At 39.6% G+C, this 12,198-nt stretch overlaps 1 protein-coding gene across 16 annotated transcripts in view; it reads right to left on the minus strand.

Moving 5' to 3' along the window:
* Positions 1-12,198, minus strand: part of PAM (peptidylglycine alpha-amidating monooxygenase) — a 131,597-nt gene that overhangs the window by 42,931 nt on the left and 76,468 nt on the right. For all 16 annotated transcript variants that reach the window (XM_083702249.1, XM_083702245.1, XM_083702256.1 and 13 more), the window contains exons 8-13: positions 10,739-10,787; positions 8,830-8,897; positions 7,378-7,458; positions 6,269-6,345; positions 4,249-4,352; positions 669-853 (exon numbers count right to left, since the gene is read on the minus strand). In XM_083702249.1, coding sequence (XP_083558375.1) covers positions 669-853; positions 4,249-4,352; positions 6,269-6,345; positions 7,378-7,458; positions 8,830-8,897; positions 10,739-10,787 — 564 coding nt within the window. The remainder of the gene's footprint in view (positions 1-668; positions 854-4,248; positions 4,353-6,268; positions 6,346-7,377; positions 7,459-8,829; positions 8,898-10,738; positions 10,788-12,198) is intronic.

Genomic DNA, 12,198 nt, shown 5'->3' on the forward strand with positions numbered 1-12,198 from the left:
GATAGAGAGATGTGTGGATAGAAACTAGTCTATTATACAAAGGTAAAAATTGCATCTGTTGGTCCACCCACTCTGGCCTCAGGCTCCATCCACCATCTTGGAAAATGGCCTAGAAGGGAGTGTGACTCTTGGGCTGAACAAGATTCACCAATCCGGCTCTCAGGAATGCAATACTTAAATCTATGTCTATTTGTTTGGTCAGTTTCCATGTAATAATAATAATAATAATAATAATAATAATAATAATAATAATAATTTGGTCTCTTCCACAGAGATAAAAAATATACTAAAATGTCACACATTAAAAACTTCCCTGAACAGGGAATGTCTTAAGATGTCTTCTGAATGTCAGGTAGTTGTTTGTCACTTTGACACCTGATGGGAGGGCGTTCCACAGGGCGGGCGCCACTACCAAGAAGGCCCTCTGCCTGGTTCCCTGTAGCTTTGCTTCTCACAATGAGGGAACCGCCAGAAGGCGCTCAGCGCTGGACCTCAGCATCTGGGCAGAACGATGGAGGTGGAGACGCGCCTTCAGGTATACTGGACTGAGGCCGTTTAGGGCTTTAAAGGTCAACACCAACACTTCGAATGCAAGTACCCTTTCACTCAACTGTACCATTCTTTCTCCATTAATATTATCAATTAATTTTAAAAAACATAAAGCATACCTTCATGATGTCCATGGACCATGGTCATATCAGGCTTGACTGGAATGGGAATGTTTGCCTCCTGTGGTATGTTTTTGAACATCTCTGGGTCTATGTTCCTTGTACAAGTCTTGTATGAGACTGCATGTTTGGCTTCCATGTAATACATAATGTAGAAATTGCACATTTCATCACTAGCTGTGCCCCTATAGCAAAATACAACGGAGAAAGACATACGAGCAGTTTCAGCCATAGGATGAAACACACTTGTAGAGGCTGGTATTAAATCGCATGGGAGAGACAGAAAATTACCACCGCCACTGCCCAAATGATAAAAGGTTAGACCACAGTACACTTTAAACATTTCACATAAAAAATGCATTAAGACCTCTGACATAAAGGCCATTATCTCTAGCTGATTGCTTAGCATTTATATACACCAGTCTGCATAGTTTTCATCAACCATGCTAGAAATTAAGAACAGTTAGAATTTTGAACCTGCAATGAGCTGGTTTATTAGCTCCCTAGTTTACCTCCCAGCTCCTCAGGTGTGAACACAGACCCCCAAGCCCCCACCCCCGCACTGCTGCAAAACCTTATTGACTTCAATGGCTTTTTTTGTGAGCGCATTTCATGAACTCCCGCAGTGCTTGGTGGACTGCATGCAAGAGAATCACTAACAGGGAACACAGCAGAATAAAGTATTTCTTTCCTTCCTGAAGATTCCGAACACAAACACACACACACACACCCTCTGCCCAGATGATGTATTCCATTTACAAGTCATCCATAATTTAGCGTTTTAATTTAGGACTCTTCTATTTAATGCTCCTCATTTCCCCCCTCCTCCCTGCCTGCCAGGCCACAGAGTATACATCCAAGTTAAAAATTTAGCTTCATTATGTCATGGGACACTAAGTGCAGCATCTTCCATTTAGATTAAAAGATGCTGCAGACCCCAGAATACAAAACAAAAAGATACACACACACATACAAACTGACATAACTTAAATGCTGCTTTTCAGAAAAGCGTCAGGGCGGACTTACTTTAGGCAGAAACCTAACAAGTAAGAGTTATCTATAGACTTGAAAGCGATAGTAGTAACCTATTTAAAATCTAGGTAATACAATAAAGTTCTCTAACATTTGGTATGTCGATATGTTCTATTTTGAGAGACAATTGCAATATCCTCCAGTAGTTCTTATCAATTCACTGGGCAGTGCCAGGCTCCTGACAGACAGACTCAAAAAACAGCAAGTGGCCTGCAATAAGATGTCTCCCGCTCTTTTAATTAGCTTTCACCATCAAGCTGGTGTGGGGGTGGACTAGGTGGAAGCAGCAAAGACGTCAATGATGACTTTTCTTCGTGGCATCATGCAGCATTCATTTATTCACCATGGCAACAATAACAGCATCAGTTTGTTGCGGGGGGGGGGGGGAGGGAATGAAAGAGACCAGACCTTCCCAAATGTGAATGGATATTTCAGCCTTTGAAAATGTGGAATCTCTTGCCCACCACAGAAAGCCGCTTGAAAAAAATTGCTTAAAGCTTCTTTTTCTTTTATTGAGTGTAACCCATCAACACGTGATTTAGATACCCACCTCTTTAGTATATAAGCAAAGCACTCAAGTGCAATAGAGGAGTGATCTAACCCATCTACATATCTCAATAGTATCAAAACACTGTCAAGGTTTTTGACATAGCACACCTCTGGAAGATTAATCTGTTTAGTTTGTTTTTGTTGTTAGTAAAATGACAGGAATTAGTGGAGCAACAAGTCTTTCCCCTGCTCCGAGAAGCATTTACTGTAATTCCTTTTCTTTGGGTGAGAAAGGAATGGGTCACAATGGCTTGTTTAATCTAGCAGGGGTGGGGGAACCTTAGAAGAATAAGAGAAGAAGAGTTTGGATTTGATATCCCGCTTTATCACTACCCAAAGGATTTGATATCCCGCTTTATCACTACTCAAAGGGGCTAACTTTCTCCTTTCCCTTCCTTGCCCACAACAAACACTCTGTGAGGTGAGTGGGGCTGAGAGACTTCAAAGAAGCGTGACTAGCTCAAGGTCACCCAGCAGCTGCATGTGGAGGAGCGGGGATGCGAACCCAGTTCATCAGATTACGAGTCCACACTGGCTCTCTTAGGGCCATGAACTGGATGTGGCTCTCCACATCTCTCTATCTGGCCCTTATGACTCTCTCCAGGCCCTGCTCCATGACCTCTTTGAGTGATTTTGCACAGCTGGAATGTTTACTTGAACGAGATGTGCATATGCTGAAAGCTCCAATTTTTACATAGCTGGAATGGATGACATCAAGGTTTGATTCCTGTATGGGAGAGATGCATATTCTTGCATTGCAGGGAATTGGATTAGATGACCATTGTGGTTCCTTCCAACTCTATGATTCTTATGACACTAGTTTTACACTTCAGGAAGGAGTGTAGCACTTTTTCAGCATTTTGTAAGGGTGGGTGAAAACGCCCCTGGATATCAAGTCAATCTTGAGGAGACATGAAACCATAAGGAAACATGAAATGTGGGGAAGGGGGAAATAATGTTTCCAAGGGGTTGTCTTTTAAATACAGGGTGTGGCTGAGGGGTTTCTCTCTTTAAAAAAAATAATGGGGGATATCAAGCAGCAGCTTAGTTGCCTGCAGCAGTCTGGCTGTCTTTCTAACAGAATGCTCTCCACCGCTTGCCAATTTGCTGCCGGGCTTAACTCACAAAGCCTTACACGGCTTGGGTCCAAAGTACCTTAAAAAGCCATCTGCTCCACCTTGATCACTGAGATTCTCTCATGGATCACTTCTGGTGGTTCCTGGCACCCCTGATGTTTGGTTGCCCTTTACTAGGGACCAAGCCCTTGGTGTGGCAGGCCCTGCCCTATGGAATTCCCTGACAGCAGAGGTTTGGCAGGAACAGTCTCTGCCTTCTTTCAGCTGTGTTCTGAAAACTGTACTGTTTAGGCATGACTTCACAATACAGTTTTCTCTTTTTAACCAGCTACTATCTACTGATATTTTATTGATGCTTTAAATTATGCTTTATGGATATTTATGGACTTTTTATTATATTTGTATGCTGTAAACCTCTGTGATATACTTTATGAAAGTCCAGATTATAAATATTTAAATTTTAAGAATGTGGAGTTCATAATCCTCATGTCGGTCTAGGTAACCACAGAAACAAGGCTCAAGTAATTGTACTTTAGATACAGGACTTTCATCAATGCTAGATGCATACTGCTTGGAGAAATTTATTCTTGGCAAATGAATAACTTTATCATAATCCCTAGGAGAACTGCCATTTAATGCTTAGGAAGTAGCATTACATGAAGGAAGACCATTGGTCCATCTTGCTCAGTATTTTCTACACTGACTGGCAGTAGGCTTCCATAGGATAACCAGGTCTTTGACTGCACTAAGAGTGCTGAACTGAAAAGAGAAAGGGTTACATGCCATTTTCCTTAGAAATGGAAGAGAGCAACCTTCTCTTTCCAGTTTATAATAAGAAGAACACACTAATACAATATACTCCGCAGGTCATTCTGGAGTGCCACTAAAAAACATTGAGATCTTTAAAGTATAGACACACATACCCTATGAATGTTTTTGAAGATCTGCCTTCCCCAGTAAACAGGCATCTTGCTGCTAGAGTATCTCCGTACTTAATTTCAACAGGGTTTTCTACAGGGTAGAATGCCTGAGAAAGAAAACAAAATAGGTCAAGTATTTCAGATTAGCAGTAAGTGTGTTTCCTCTCATTCATCTTTTTGGGAATCATGGCTGCAATCCATGTGTGCTGTTTGCTTGCTTGCTTCAGGGGTGGCTAACCTCAGGTTCCCAGCAGCCCCAGCCAGCATTGCCAATGGTCAGGGATGAAGGGAGGTGTCATTTTCATCATCATCATCAAACAACATCTTGAGGTCACAGTTTAACCACTCAGAGTTTACTCATTTAATTTTACCTACTTAAGTGTCTCAAGAGATCTTTCAAGAGTTCCTGTGTACACACAATTATTTTTCTTGATGTCCCTTTATAAATGCTTCATTAAGCAATGCTACTTTTAAAATAAGGGTTCAGTTGGAGGGTTCTGAGAGAACATCTTCAAATAGGAAATTAAAAAATGATAGTAAAGTGCACCCCCCTGAAAATATGCACACTTCACTGCAGACTGCAGCCATGAAATCAAGGTGGCTACATTAAGCATTTACAATCGGGTAAAATATCCAGTGCTCTTTCCAGCAATGAGAGATGCCATTCTGTATTTTGAGCTTGCCTAGAGATGCACTCTCTATATTTCCACTGATTTTCATCTGATTCACTGATTTTCATTTGATGACAAGATGAATCATAGTGGTCATCTTGGTTGCTATGGAGTCTGCTGAACTTCATAAGCCTGACTTACTGGCAAGATAAATAGCCACTGGTTATTGTTTTACAATGCAGGAGAGTTCTACAATGCCTAGCATGCAACACATTTAAAACACAAATCTTCCTTATGAGACACACAGCAGCTCAGAGAGGTGAGACTGTTCTTCTTTCAAGCAAGGGTGAAACTCATGCAGGCATCCAGGCATCTTGCAAGAGAAACCTAGATTAAGAAATCATCTCATTGCATCTGCATTTGATAACAATATGACAAACTATTAAAATTATGATAAACAGAAACACTGTAATGTTATTGTCAGTGTTGGATTCTGTGGCAACTGACTGAAGTTTCTCTGCCTTCAACAATGGGCTTTTATTTTAAGAATAATCTTGGGTCTCTCATCACATTCCTTTCTATATTGCAAAAGGAAAGGGGATAGTGCAAGCATGAAAAATGGTCATGTCACGCTAATTTTAGTAGCTGATCTGACATACGTTTGCACCAAAACAATACAGCAAACCATGATCTGTTTCACTAGAGATGCATATGACTGATTGCAACAACTCGACCTACAAGCAACATAATACTGTATTAGAGGAATCTGATGACAAGTCTAATAATTATAACCTCTACACCTTTTTTTGGATAAAAATACTTTACTTGAATGCCTTGGATAGTTAATCTCATGGCTGTGGGCTCAAGCCCCATGTTGGGTGAAATATTCCTGCATTGCAGGAGTTGGGTTAGCTGGATAACCTTCCAACTCTTCAATTCTATGACTTTCAATAGGTCACAAGTTTTATTTCGCCGCAGAGTGTTTTGCAATGCTTAAGTTGTTGCAGTAAATCATATGCATCTCTATTTTGTTGCTTTCTTTTTATTCTTTTTTTACATAAACCGCATTTTGGATTGTGATTATATTAAGCAGTCTAAAAATTATAAACAAAAAGATATGTTCTGACTACTCAGTTCAGCTGCCAGACTCTGGCAAATAACTAGATGGGCTACTGATTGCTGAACTGGCCCCACACAAGTACAGCTTTTGTCCATTTAAAAAATCTTAAAGCTTCCTCAACTCCAAGTAATTCATGTAACATGTGAAATTTCAGTCTTTCCAAGCTTAACCTGCAAATTCAAGGTATCCATTTAAATTTCAAGTACATAATATCAGAAACACAAAGAAAGGGATTTAGACCTTCCAGCTTCTCCATATTAACCCTAGCCACCCAAACATCAGCCCAACATACCTGTGGCAACTGAGGACTCTGCCTGCCAATCAGCGTCCACTGACCATCTCTAACTCTGTATCCACTTACTACTTTTCCTGAAATATAAAATTATAAGAGTATAAGTATCATATGTTTAGCAAGAGAATTATTTTTTTCCAGATTGTTACAGTTATGCTACTTTCATTTCATAAAATAAATTCAAAGATTGTATAAAAAGTTGGTTTGCTGGTTGTGTTTTAAACAATTAAAAACTTTAAGACACTTGAGTGCTTTCTGTTATTTATCACCCAAACACATGTCAGACATGGGCAACTCTACCAAGGGGTTTAGTTCGGCCTGCCAAACCATTTCCCCCCAAAGCACACCCAGCTTTCAAACTGCTGAAAACAGTTTCAAACAGCTGACATCATGTGATGTGGTGTGACACACATTTATTCATAATGTGTGTTAACAATGCTCCTTCCTTTGGAAAAAAATGTTTTTGTCTATAAATAAATGGACATCATGAAGGGGTGTGTTTGTGTGTATGAGTGAATGACAAGGATTAAATTAAGGCATGAGCCTCACTTTATAACTGTTTTTAAGAAGGTGCTCAACAACTGTCCAACTCAATTCTCTCAAAGAAGCGCAAAATCTTGCAAAAACAGTTGATACTATTCTTAATGGCTAGCTGTGAGCTCACATTAGTTTCTTAAAATCTGTTTTGAGTGTGCTGTTTTCCTCTGTCCCTAATTCTCAGTTTATCCCCCCTCCCCTCCACCCCCCCAATCATCTTTAAATCACATGTCTTTAGGCCAGGGATGGGGAATTTACAACCTTTCGGTTTTTGTTGAACTACAGCTCTCATCATTCCGGACCACTGGGCATACAGACTGGATGCCAGTTGGAGAGCAACAACACATTTCAACAGCCACATTTCCCAACCTTGCCTTAGCCACTTTATGTGTTGTATAAGCTTGGAACTGGATGTATAAAACATGCTTATACCAGGCCTTTCTGTTGTTTTTCAGATTTAAATTGATTGACAGGTTTTGACACTATATAATTCAATTCAGACATTATGAGTTAATATGGATTACAGCAAAACCAGATTGAAAAGACAATCATCAATAAATGAAAAGGCTTACCTAAATGATGTGTGTGTACTCTGTAGGCAAACACGTGCATTGGATACATTTTATAACTGCAAGCAATATCTGCATTAACCGCTGTCATAAGAGATAAATAAGGAAATCAGGGGAAAGGGTATGTACATACTGAAGTTGAAGCAGCTAGTTGGAACTATTGTTGCAATTAAAAACTCAAACCATCTAATTAGAAGTACATCAATGTGAAATGTAGTGTGCGAAATTACTGACTCTACTCATTCATCTAAAAATTAGTATGGGCATATCTTTCACTGACACATCGCTCTTAAGAACTGTTCTACTGGGACAATGTTGTGTGTGCATCAATTCACATACATGGTACAGCTGTTTCCTTATATACGAAACATGTGGCAGATTCCCATGTGTACTGGAGTATACAGGGAAATCTGAGTGGGGCACAAAGGATCATTTCAAACAAATAAGAAAACACCAAACAAGTGTTCCCCAACAATTTTATGAGAAACTTCTTAATTAGTTAACGGTCTAACACTGGTCTAACCTGAGGCTTCTGTTCACCTCTCTTCCCCTTAGGTGTGTCCATGATGAAATCAGAAGCTTTCACTTCTGGTTTTAGCTAACAGTAGAATTCAGAAAGGCGTAGTCTTAAACTTATTTTATTACTTGGTTTACGAACCAGCTCATTTCAATAATAAAACACAGCAAAGACTAAGCAGAGTTTTGGGTTAAGATATAACATTGAACTGTGGTCCATTAAAAGAAGCAAAGCTTCCAGTCTCCTACTCATACCTACAAGGGTGTGTGGCAGGGGGAAGAGAGAGAATGCTACCCAAGGCCCATCCACATAAACAATAAAGCATAATTTTCAAATTCCCAAGTATAAGTGGAATTTGGATACTAATCTAAGAGTAGTTGAAAAAAAGATGTTCCAAGCTGTTATTCATTTGCTATATTAAAATGCTGATCATGTTTCAGTAATAATTAAAGATGCATGTTACGCCATCTTGGAACAGCTTTACCACATGCACAAACAAACACATACAAAAAGTATTCAAGCAAAAACTTCCATCAGCAATATACATTCCAGGACACATTAAATTCAGAAACAAAAACAGAAATATATATTTATCTAAATATTGAAACATGCAGTTCATCTATACACACTTCATTTCAAACTTTGGAAAAAGTAGACTTACTACTGGTTTAAAAGGAGTTTGTGCTTAATAAAAATCAAAAGAAATGCTTTCAAAATTTATTAGTCTAAATGAATTGATATCTGTTTTTCTAAATTGTACTGCTGGTGTGTCTAATAATAAAATATGTTTATAATATCCTACATATTGAAATGGATATATACGTTACATTACTACTTCCAGTATTAATCAAAGGTTTTATAACACATTTCCTAGGAAATTATACCCTACAGTGAAAGTGTTGCACATATTAGTAGGAGGAGGGAGTTGTTGTAATCACCTTTCTCCCCTGGTGGTATAACAGTATCCATGGACATCATAAGATACATGCCAGCAATCATAGGTTGCCTTAAAAAAAGAAAGTGGGGTGGGAAGGAGAGAGAAATCCAAATCAAATACATTGAATCACTTATTATATGGCTCCTTCTAAAATAAAATAGCTGAACTGAAACAGCACTTTTCGAATTCAAATACACACACACACACACACACACACACACACACCATGCAGATTAGTAGAATACTAAATATTTATCCATTGTATGGAGACTTATATAGAGCTTTTCTTACAATCATGCATAATATAAATTATGTTAAATAAAAGAAATGTTACAGTGAGACAGTGGTTTTCATACAGTGTGCCATGGCATCCTGGGGTGCCTTGAATGATAGTTAAGGACACTGTGGACAACACTGGCCTCTGTCCCTCTTTCCATCCCTCCCTCCTCTGATGCTCTCTCACATCTCTGCCCCCCAAAGGCTTCTGTGGCTGTTGGCTGTTTGTTGCAGCAGCCCTGGCTACAAGCTCCCTAGGTGAATGGTGTCTCTGGGGCTGGCCAGCAGGTGCTGGTTGGAGGAGCTGTGGTGGCCTTGGAGTAAGCAAGAAAGTAGGTGAGGGAGCCCAGCCAGCCAGCCAGCCCACCAGCCTGTTGGGAGTGGATGGACAAGTAGGAGTCCAGGAAGGTCAGGGTGGCGGCACAGAGACTAGGGGTGGCGGCAGCTGCTGCCTGGAGGACTCCCACGGGGAGGGGGGGAGGAAAGGAGACTGAGGGAACACTCCACAAGGGAGGGTGTTCAAAAAGGGGCTGCTGGCTCTGCAGGCAAGGGGTGGCATAACTAGGCTTCTGACCCCACAGGGCAGCCACAGAAAAAATGTAGTTGGTCAACGGAGCTGTAGACTCAAAAAGGTTGAAAACCTCTGCACTAAGAGATGTTGCACAGAAAAACAGACATAGTCACTCCTGTTTCTCCTTTAGTGTGCAAAATGTGGATCTCCAAAACTTTGAAAGGGTGAGATGCAACATTTCTGATGCTGATTGGGCACATCCCCAACAACTGAAAAGATTATAAATTTATAATCTGTTTTAGCCCCAAGCCTCTTTTTCAGTACCCATCTACAGGTATGTGGAGGGCTGCTTCACAGATCTTTCGGGGGGGGGGTGGAGAAAGAAATCTCAAAAAGGCACTAGTGAGAGGGCTCAGTGCATACCAGAGGGAAAGGTTTCAGCTGATTCTTCACCAAAGCTATTGCAGTTCCACCCTTGGTTGAATGCATGATTCAGGTCAGAGTGATCCTTTGAGTAGTTGAAGTAATCAGTTGGGCAAAGGAGATGTGATGAGCACATAAAAGGTTCATATGATGTGAAATTTAGTGGGGGAAAGGAAAGGGGAAGCAAGCTAACTTTCAACTTCAAAGAAATTGGGATCTGAGGAATGAAATAAACAACACCAGTATGAAGTTGGGTTTGTCAAGGGAAAAACAGAGATGGATAGATCCAAACTTTTAAAAATCAAATATGAAGAGGAAAAAAGGAGTGATATACAAGGCTTTCTGGAAATATTCTGGGCAGCTACACATTATATATGAAACATTTGATTTACCAAGACATGAAAGTCAACTAGTTGTTTATCTCACTTAGTCCAACTTGCCTTTTCTCAATTTTAAGAATCGAATATATTCTGAAGTAAATGTGATTATGTTAATTAGTCTCTTTAAGCACACACACACACACACACACACACACACACACACACTCAAACCCCTAAACAATATGCTTCAGCATACACCAGGGTCAACATAAGGTTTTGTTCTTCTCATAAATTTTCTGACAAAGTTCACATTGATCTCTTCAAAAGAAGATTTTAGGGGGGCGGGGAACTGACATGAAAGATGTTGGAAATATACTTACTTTTGATTAGTCAGATGTAAAGTTACACCAGAACAGTCTTTGTGTTTATCTGCACAAAACATATAAATGGATGTTAAGTAGAAGCATTGGCATTTTTCCGGTTAATACATGAGTGTGATTATTAAATGCTTTCTGCATAACATTTTCTTATTAGACAAGCTATACACATAACAAAGTCACTCTGCTGTGCCGGTGACACATTTGCATCAAATTCTCTTTCAGTGTTGAAATAAAATGAAGAATGCATGTTATATACTGTACTACAGAAGCTTGAAAGTTGGTAATTATATTTTGAAAACCAAATAGGCTTATTATTTTTTGTGATGAAATTCAAGTAATATATTTTAAGCAGGGAGGCAAAACTAAGACATTAGAAGACATATTTCTTCCTGGTGCAAAATATTTTTATTGCCACAAAGGCCTATATCCAATGCAGTGCTAAGCTAAAGTATATTTGTTCTGCAGGCAAAAATGTTTTGCATCAGCTGGAACACTGTTGCGCAAGAGAGCACTTAAGTTGGTTGCTGGTAACTTTGATCTGCTGAGCAAACAGGTTTCTGCTAGCACAACAGTTGCAATGGATTCCTCTGCTAAGCAACATTAAAACTCACCTGTCTGCTAGTGCAAAAGTCATTGCAACTGGCACGCAAAGAACTCTGGATACAGCCCATAGTGTCTATGTTAGACATTCAAAGCAGCCAACAACAAATGTTGAACATTTTTCTTTTGCATCCAATACTTCTTGTTTTTGGACATTACTACTGTATAACAGGTCAGTAGTTTTCTGCTAAATAAATAAATCATCTAGCCCAATGGTTCCAAGTTTGCTAAGTACTGTGGACCCCCTGTTTTTTAATTTCCTTTCTCATTTCATATTGAATGCTGAAAGATGTTTCACCCAACACTGGGAGAGTTGTGAGGTGACTTGGGGGAAAGTACAGGGAAACATATCAGGAGGGAAGATGAATCACTAAGGAGTTTCATTCACTACAGAGATATGTGGAAAAGCAGTGCTCTTAAAAAAAACAACAATGTTGAGAACTTTACAATCTCTTGTTCTTTCTCAAATAATCTTGTGGATGGCTTTCATTTTACACCCTGTCAGAGATGTCACACCAACTGTTTGCAATCTGTGGAAGGTAACAAGTGATTGTTTCCCCCCCTATTATTTTAGCTATGTTTCTATTTTATTTTATTTGTAAGCAGCCTGGAGTCCCTGTCAAGGAAAAAGATGGGGCATAGTCATCATCAACAACAGCAGCAGCAACAACAACTTCCAGTTCCAATCAACCATGGATGGTGTTCACCAGAAGCAGCAAATGTCACTAGTCAGAGAAGAAGCTTTAGACTGAAGAAGACTTGAATGTCACTTCCTCAGATTCAACATTTTTGTAACTCACTATTGTATATTTCAGCTATTTGTTTTTGATGCGTCCTTTAGGATATTAGGGCTTTTATGA

The sequence above is a fragment of the Podarcis gaigeae genome, assembly GCF_964106915.1.
Source record: "Podarcis gaigeae genome assembly, chromosome: 11".
Classification (NCBI taxonomy): domain Eukaryota; kingdom Metazoa; phylum Chordata; class Lepidosauria; order Squamata; family Lacertidae; genus Podarcis; species Podarcis gaigeae.